Source organism: Hyaena hyaena, unplaced genomic scaffold (genome assembly GCF_003009895.1).
Source record: "Hyaena hyaena isolate Hyena2069 unplaced genomic scaffold, ASM300989v1 scaffold_511, whole genome shotgun sequence".
In the NCBI taxonomy this organism is placed as follows: Eukaryota; Metazoa; Chordata; class Mammalia; order Carnivora; family Hyaenidae; genus Hyaena; species Hyaena hyaena.
In genome coordinates, this window is record NW_024081144.1 from 344,826 (window position 1) to 353,760 (window position 8,935).

General features: G+C 61.7%; 1 protein-coding gene across 2 annotated transcripts in view; it reads right to left on the reverse strand.

The window, feature by feature from the left end:
• Positions 1 to 3,582: 3,582 nt before the first annotated feature.
• The window catches only part of COL5A1 (collagen type V alpha 1 chain), a 143,430-nt gene continuing 138,077 nt past the window's right edge, over positions 3,583 to 8,935 (reverse strand). For both annotated transcript variants that reach the window (XM_039255152.1, XM_039255151.1), the window contains exon 66: positions 3,583 to 6,232. In XM_039255152.1, the coding sequence (XP_039111083.1) occupies positions 6,086 to 6,232 (147 nt within the window). In that variant the 3' untranslated portion in view covers positions 3,583 to 6,085. The remainder of the gene's footprint in view (positions 6,233 to 8,935) is intronic.

The window sequence follows — 8,935 nt, forward strand, 5'->3', positions numbered from 1 at the left end:
AAAAAAAAAAAAAAAGAAGGTCTTGGGCTTTGCTCGCTTCCACGCAGACTAGAAGGTCTTGGGCTGCACGTGGCGTGTGTAGCTCTGGGAAGCTGCGCCGGTGATTTCAATGGACAGGCAGCTTAGGGAACTTCCAGCGAGCAGACACCAGAGGGGACACCAGAATGATCCACGCTGTCTCCGCACACAGTAATGGCTGCCTTATGCGCAGGCTCCCTGCTCAGGGGCCGTAGCAGAGGCCCCTTCTCAGTGAGGATGAGCCTGAGACCCTCCCCTGCTTTCCTGCCCCAGGTCTGGGCCGTTTCCTCCCATAACCATGAGTGGTCCCCTCCCCCAGGGCCCAAAGCAGTTTGTGAAACCAACCTCCTGTCCCCTCAGCCCCTTCCCCATTTAGAGACACAGGCAGCCTGCCTCCGGCTCCAAGGGACCTCCAGTCACAGAGCAGCAGGGACACTCCCGTGTCACGTGGCTTACGGATGGGCAGACAGGGGCTCTCAGTGCTGGGGGTTGGCAGCATCTGGGCCCGGGCCCCGGAGCCAGCTGTCCTCACTCTACTTCTGGCCATGCCACAGCTGTGTCTGCGTGACGCCTCGGTCCAGAGCCGGCGTCCCCCTTGGGTCCCGTTCTGCTCGCTTCCTGCCTCTTGGCAAAGTCCTGCGGACCCCACGTTGGAAATGCCCAGACCGCAGCTGTCCTCGGCGCGGCCCCTGCACACTCACCTCTCACCTGGGCGGCCACCAACACCGGCTCCGGCCTAACAAACAAGAGTCCTGCCGCCTCACACGCGACGTACACACGCACACACGTGCACACGCCACACACCACCCCCACCCCTGCACGGGCGCACGTTTTCTCCCTCACTTTATACCTTTTTTTTTAATGCTTCTAAAAAAGTACACTTTCGTCCCTTCTGCGTGTTAGTTTTCCTGAGCACCTATCCCTGTTGACAGGCTTCACGCTTGTGTCTGCTCACGGCTGTCTCCACTGGGACTTGAGCTCCGTGCAGACAGGACGCCTCTGCTGTCCCCAGAGCCTGGCACACGGCACTCAGCCAACAAACTGTCACTGAATGAATGAATGAATGAATGAATGCTGGTTTGTGGTAGAACCTCTTGCAGGTGAGAGGGGGAGGTGGGGCAAGGAACACGGACAGGGGAGCGGGCTCCCGGGGGAAGACCCTTACCAGAAGGAAAGGGCCGGGAGACGCCACACTCCATAGACATCCATAGGCTCCCAGCCCTCCCGGTCCCTGCTGGGCAGGTGGCTTTGACCACCGGTGTCTCCGCGCCCATCTACACAGGTGACCCACCTCCTGTCCACGTGGGGGGGGTCTGTCCTCGGCAGGGGGGCCAGGCTCGGCTCTTGGGGGCCAAGGGCCCTGGCAGATATGGAGGGACCCATGTCCCGATGCCCGGAGCCCGGAGCCCAGCTCTGCAGCCACAGATGCCTCTTCCCAGGAAGTGCACACACACTCCTCGCTCCCTCCCTCCCCCCCTTCCCCCTGCAGGGGCAGCAGTGCTGGAATAAGGGGACTAAGAACACTTTCCCAACAAGGGAAGCTCGAACAATTCCAGCTCCAGGCAGCAGACAATGACCTGCTCTCTCCCATGTGGACAGATGTCACCCCTCCTGCAGCAGGGACATGGCTCTCCAGGAGCCCTCCCAGGAAGGACAGCTACCACCCAGTCCCGTGAGTCCACGCGCGACCCATCCAGGGCTCCCCGGAGAGACACTGAGCTGTGGACGCTCGAGCCCCCGTGGTCCAGGCCACTGTCACTTCCACGAGAGCTCGTGTCTCTCTCCCGAGACCGGAGTGAAGGCCGGGGCGCTCTCGACTCCCTTCTCCAGGGGGCCCCGCCCAGGGGTGGCCGCTGTGGGTGCTTGGTGAGCTCCTGTGGACGAAACTCTGGGACTGACGGTGGGGGCCCGAGTCTGATCCCGGGGACGCCCGGTCGCGAGCATCACTGGCTCTGGGCTCAGGGCCGCGTCCCCACCTGCCGGCTCTCTCGCTTGAGCCTGGCCGAGGGGCAGGTGCTCTTGTTGGGCAGGTTTGGGTGAGGGAGGTGCACAGGGAGGCAGGGGCCCCAGGCGGGCCTCACTCCCGACCCCCGCTCTCCGTCACTGCCCTCCCCTCGCCCTCCCCACGGGCTCTGTCTGCTCACCATTGAAGCTGAGTTCAGAGCCCTGCCTCAGAGGGGGAAGACAGGCCCCCCCAGGCCTCCGTCAGCCACCCCTCGGGCACTCGGTGCAGCTCCTGGGCCCGAGGGTCCCCGCAAGTCCCCGCCACCGACTCCTTCAGGCCAGGCTGGCTCTGTCTGTGGGGGGCCCTGTCACAGAGGGTAACCAGCCTCATGCCTGTTGGATTTCAGCCGGCAGCCTGTGTCCTCCCCCCTCCCCCCGGGTGCCGGCGCGCGTGGCTTGCCCCCCTCCCCTGCCCCGCCTCCCGAGACCCGTCCAGCCCGAGGGGCCACACCCTGAGTGGTCATCGCCGTCGTGCGTCTGGAGCCTTCATAATCCACATCCAGGTTCCAAGCAAAGGATGAGCTGCTCACACGGGTGACAGCTGAGCTGTGCCTGGTGCGTCCCTCAGTGTTTCCTGGTGTCAACGCTGATCCTCAGAAACGGGTGTCTCGTCTTCCAGCCCTGGGGGTCCCTGTCCCCCTGCTGGGCCTCCCCACCTCCTCTTCCCCGGGACACCCTGCAGCGCGGTCACCAGCGACCAGCTTGGCCACCGCCCTTCCACTTCCCACTGCTTCCCTCAGGAACAGCCTGGCTGCAAGGGGCCCCGGGGAGCAGACAGCAGGAGCCTCTGTCCCCGGATGACAGTTCAGGCTGTGCGCCCGCCATCAGTGACGCCGTGCTTGTGCCATAGGAGCGCCCCACTTTCAGGGGCTGAGCCCACGGAGCTCCGGACGGCCTGGGCCAGTGGGTGTCGAGCTGGGGCACGCGGCAGGGCCCCTGAGGCCTTGAGTCCGGTTTAGCAGGTCGGCAGCAGGGCCCGAGAACGTGCTTCTCTACCCGAGGGGTGATGCTGGTGCTGCCAGCCCGAGGACCCCACTTTAAGAAACACCAGCCCAGGCTTTGGTGCAGGAAGTAACAATCCCGGACGTCGCTGGCTTAAAGCAACAAATGTGTGTCTCTCACTCTGTTGCAAATTCATGTCCGGTGGGCTGAGGACCCCTCCAGATCCGCTGAGGACGCGGCGCTCCCAGGAGGGAGCCCCTGCTGCAGACTGGAAGAGCCAGGTCGAAGCAGAAGCTCCCGGTCAGTGGCTGGGCGAGCCCCACGCCCCGCCCAGCTCCAACGGGCTGAGAAGTGGGGTCCGGAGGAGCAGGTGGACAGCAGAGAGGGGAGGGAGCCCCGGGGACGTGTGCCAGGGCCCGCATGAGCCTGGCCACCCTGAAGCACCCCCAGAGTTGGCACCTGGGCGCATCCTGCTGGCCCCCAGGGAATAGCCCCGTCCAGGACAGGCCCATGGCTGCGTCTTCCGGGGGAAACGCTCTCTGCTCTCCGCGGCCACCGGGAGGGGCTCAGTGCAGGGGATGGCCCTGTGGCCCTTAAGAAGACAGCCAACCACGTGTGTTCACGGTGGAAACAGCAGACTTGATTTATTGAAAAACTCTTACAAGGACTCTTCCGTCGCACAGGTTTAAAATATTTTAAAACACCCCTCCTTGGGCCTTACAGGTAAAACTTAGGAACGTGTCTAGGGGGGTTTTGGGCAAGAGACAGGTGTCATTGGACATTGTATTTTAAAGGGCCCAACGTCTCAGACCTTTTCTGTGGGTTTTTAGACGCTCATGCTTCTCCCTTTCCAGCAACAAGTGACCAGCTGTATCGACAAGAAGAATAAGAATTACGCCAGGAGAATTTCTGCAAATATAAGAAGTATTTTTTATTGCAATATACCGTAGCGAAGTGGCCTGGGGAGAAGGGGACACGTTTGACTTCAGTACAAATGACGACAGCTTTAAAGGGACCACAGGATGGGGAGGACAGAGCGGCGGACTCGGGAGGGACGAGGGGTCAAAACGGAATCACATGACCTAGACAACACCCACGGAGCACCGCTCGGCAGCCCTGGCGTACGGCTTTGCTTGGGAAGAGACGGGCGTGGCCGCCATTGGCGGGGGGCCAGCATCCCAGGCGTGAAAGAACCTTGAAGCCAGGCTTTTCTTTGGCAACAGCAAGATTCAGTTTCCACGAGAATTCGGGAAATCCTAGTGGGTGATTTCGTTTTGCCCGGGGCGGGGGGGGGGGGGCTCTCTGCTGTGGTCTCCCTGGCGGGCCAGGGTGGGCAGGGGACAGCACCCAGCCTGTCACATCTCCTCCCGAGGGGGCTGAGCAGGGCCCGGGGGCCCCACCTGCTTCCCCCATCGCGGAAGGAAAGGGCATGGCCAGCTTTTCACAGTAAAGGGACAGACAGTCCTCGCTGGGCCATCAGGTCCTCCGCCCCCGGAAGGCAGCCCCTGGCCCTCGCTCGTGGAGAAGGAACGGAACCGAGATGGAGCCTCGCCAGCCCTGTGCTCCGCTGCGGCCGAGACCTGAGCCCGGGATGCTTGTGGATGGAAATCCAAATCGCTCTTGTGGGGAGAAGGCCCTGCGGCAGCCCTGCAGACACCCGCAGAGCCTGCGGCCCCCCTGCCCGGGCACCGAGGCCCCGCCCGGGCCACCCAGCTGGGACGCACACGTAGCTTTGATTCAGTTCTCGGCACAAACACAGAAATTAGCACCAAACGTTCAGCAACCAGATACAGCCTGCGATCGTCCCAGCACGGACAGTGCAGGGCAGCTTTTACTTGTGTGGGTGTGTTTTCAAGCCACGGAAGCACAGCCTGACAATGGAAGCGGGCCTCGCCGTGAGCCGCGGGCGCAGAAGCGCGTGGGCCCAGCGGGAAGGAAGGAGGCACACGTCTACCTTTACGTCCTTGGCAGGGACCCGCACTGTGGGGGTGATGACCGGGTCCACGGAAGGCGGGAGGGGGCGGCTCGGCCCCGCACCCCCGCGTTGCCTTTCAAGGAGACCTTAGAACAGATAGCACCACAAAAGACAAGTGTAAAGTGAGCACCAATTATCACGTAAGGACCATCTACAGAGAGTGTGGGTTCCCTGCCCTGGACATACTCCCATTAGGCTCTGCGGGAAGAAGACTGGAGAAAGGAAGCAATTAAAATTAATTTATGCCTGCGTTTTAATCTAAGTGCATGAAGGAAAGGCAAAGCATAAAGTTCTTCTGTTTTTTTTCTTCTCCCTCTCCATTAAAAAAACCCTACAGAGCTGATGAAAAAATTGTGTGAAGAGGGACGTGGCGCCCGCTGGCCAAACGGCCGTGTGTCCCCCGGGCAATCTTCCGCTTTATTGCACGTTCTAGGCCCGGGTGGGGCCGGGGGCACCTCGCTTCTCACCAGAATGGGACTGCCCACCCCCTGTCCCCACTCTCCGGTGGGGCTGAAGCTGGGTTCCCGTGCATGATTGAAAGTCAGGGACGCTGCACGTTTATGACAATACAATACAAATATTTACTTAAAACTCACAAAAACGAAAGCACCTTGAATCCATAGGAAAGGCACATGCGGAATGACATTTGGCCCATGAATGGATCGTGTAGTTGAAAACAGAGGCTTTGGCTGGGCGGGGACGACCTTGACAAGGCTTGCCTCAGAACATGATTTGAAGGTCGGGGGAAATACACATCTTCAAGTTGAATTAAAAAAAAAAAAGTGATCTCCGAATACTGCGCCCCCTCCCCCGCCCCGGCCCAGTGACCCCTCCCTGCAGGCGACGGGTCGGCCAGCTCCGTGGCAAAAGTGTGGCCCCCGCCCATCCCTGTGGCATGTGGTGGCGACGGGAGGGGCCTGAGAAAGTGGGGGGCCCAGTGGTGGCGGGCCGTCTAGGTCATGTGACTCGGCTCCGGGGTAGGGGACTCAGCCCTTCCCCTTAGCTCTCTGTGGGTGTGGGGTCTGGCTGGGCACGGAGCCGCGCGGACGAGGTCGGGGGAGGGGCGAGGGGCCTTCACTGTCCAGGACGCCCGCAGACGGCGCGCTGAGGTCACGAGGTTGCTCTCGGGGGTCGGGCTCGCGGCTCCTAGCCCAGGAAGCAAGCCGGCCCCACTTCAAATCCAAATTTCTGGGACGCTTCACCGAAATCATTGAACATGATGTCCACGATGGGCACCTGCTCCACCTTGGGAGTGTCGATCTCCAGAACCGTCTTCTGATACCCTTTCTTCGTCTGGGGGCACAAGAGAGGCGCATGTCAGCGAGAGGGGGACGGGGCACCTCTCGGGGTCAGGCCTTACCCGCCACACCCGCTCTGGCTCCCCAGCTCCTGGGCACACGCACGACCCGCCGTGGAGGCGGCTGGTTTGTACCACATCCTCAGGCAGGTGGAGGGATGGAAGTTTCCAGACCAGGGTAGGCAGCGACAGCCCCCCTCCTGCCCCATGACAGTCCGTTTCATCCTGCCACAGTCCTGGACCCACACCCACCCCTGCCAGCGGGGACACCCCAAGGCGGTCCCTTCAGGACCAGCTACAGAAAACACAGCTTTACTAGAATACCCGGATCTGGGCTCCATGTTCAAGTTCAAAGTGCAGAATTCTAAAAACAGCGATCGCGGGCCCAACCTTGACAATGACGCCAATAAGTAAGAGGATTCCACGCCCACAAGTGCAAGAAGAAGGGGGAGAGCCCTATGCCCTTGCCTCCCTCCGCCAGGCCAGCTCCCACGGCCGCCAGTCTGAGCTCTACATCTCTGGGCCTCCACCCTTGCCATCAGCCGCTGTGCGGTAGGGGGTCAGATCAGAGGGCTGCCTGGTCCTTGCTGGGCCACTGGGAGGCGGGGCTGCCATGGGCCCCACGCCTATGGGTGGCCAGTGCCTTTCCACGCCGGCTGGGCAGTGCCACGGGAGGGCCAGCATCTACCTCTCCTCCCTGCCCACGAGACGGCGGCGTTTGCTGAGCTGACAGGGTGATCTCTCCTGGATTTACGGGGCCCCATGGCTGCAATTATCAGAGCACTTAGAGAGGGCATGTTTGAGCAGGCCGTGAGCTTGCTGCCGCTGCCACCCCCTCATTCCTGAGGCATAAATAACTAGTACGCACTGGCGATGGCCCCTAAGGGAGTACAGAGCCTTCCGAACAACGGGATTTATGCAGCGCGGCTCCTCGGGGCCCCTGCCCGGGGATTTGTGTCTGTGCACAGGGCTGGGCCCCCTCGGTCAGGCCACACGGCTGCAGGAGGGGAACCCCAGTTTCTCTGGTCCCTTGGTACCCCATGAATCCAGCTGGCCTCCCTGGGCCAAGGGGGCTGGCCTCTATTCCACCAGCAGGTGTGCGTGGGGTCGAGGGGCCCTCTGACAGTCACGCGGTTGCACTGTTACTTTGCAAGTCGTGCTGAACATTTTGGGGGTTCAGGCTCGCGGGACACGACTCCCCAGGGGCATCCCGCCCGGCCCCACCTCCACGTTCCGCAAGCCCTGCCGTCCACCCAGATTCCAGCTCCGGCCTGCAGAGCCCATGCTCTCCACCAGCAGGGTTCTCTCCTGGGAGACATTATCTCTCCACCTTTTCAGAGATAGAATCTTTTCTTTCCAGAATCAAACTGAGCGGGAGCTGCCACTCACTCTGGCCCAGCATCCATCTGGATCTCCACAATCCTGGGTCCTGCCGCAGTAGCCAGAGATGCCACTCGACCCCTGACAATGCACCCCACCCCAAACCCCAGACGCCCCAAAGACTCACCCGGCCCCAAAGGCTGGAGCCAGGCCTACTCTGTACAATGTGAGGGGCAGAAGCAGGAAGGAGAAGTGGAAATTATGGGCAAGAAGATTTTAGCTCTTCTAGGAATTGCACTGAGACTTCACAACCATGGCTGGGGCTGCCTCACGTGGCAGCGAGCTCCCTCTCCATGGAGGCATTCAAGGCGCAGCTCTCCCAGAAGTGGACTATGGTGAGAAGGGTGTGGGATAAGAAGACTCTGTCTGTCATACCCTAAGGGCCCTGGGCAGGTCACTGGACCTCTGTCAGCCTCAGAATTTGCTTCTGCAAAATAAAGGGAAGACCCCACACAGTAGTCCTTCCTCAGAAGCCAGAGCCGTCCTAGCCGCATGTGGTGCACGGGGGCTACTCTTGGCCCAGAGGACACGGCCAGACAAGGAAGACTTTGGCTCTGGGTTCAGAAGACGGGAGCTCGACCTTGCGCCGGGAGGCGGCAGAGCCAGGGGGGCGGGCTCTGGGTTCGGACAGCATCGCAGAGAACTCCTGGCCCCAGGCCTTGCTGTTGCGACGAGTCAGGGAGGGAGCAGCTAGAAAAAGAGGCGCGGGGGCACCTGGGTCCCTCTGGGAACGATGGGGCCTGAGCTGGAGCAGGGGGCTGGGCGGCCGGCGCTCGAACCGTGGAGGGGCCTGGGCCCACGAGATGCGTTCCCAGCACCCCTGCAGGGACTGACTGCGCCCCTCCTCTGGAGAACGAGCCTGCTGCCCCAGCGGTCTGCTTCCCTTCCTGCCATGGAGGCCAGGGTGCTGTGAGCCAAATTCAAGCCCCTGCCACCAAGGACTTCATGCTTCATGGGACTTCTGTCTCCCCTTCATGCCTGCACCTTTACTGCCTTAAGCCAGCGGGTCCCTGTCGTCAACAATAGTCACAGGAACTGAGGATTCTTCTGGGGCTCACGGGGGGCTGAACCCCACCCTGGGCTCTTTTTAGGCAAATTAGATGCGCTCCTGCCAGCCTGGGCCCCACCCTGGCAGCTACCGGGGACCTCCACCCGCTCGCCTTCCTGCGGGGCCCAGCCGGCTCTGCACAGCCGCGCGCACCACTCTGGTCAGGCCCGGATGGCGCCAGATGCCCTCAGCAGACGTTAGGGAAAACCGGCAAACCCTGGGCCGGGGATTTGGAAGGGGATAAGCATGCAGCTTGGGGTCGGGGGGGGGG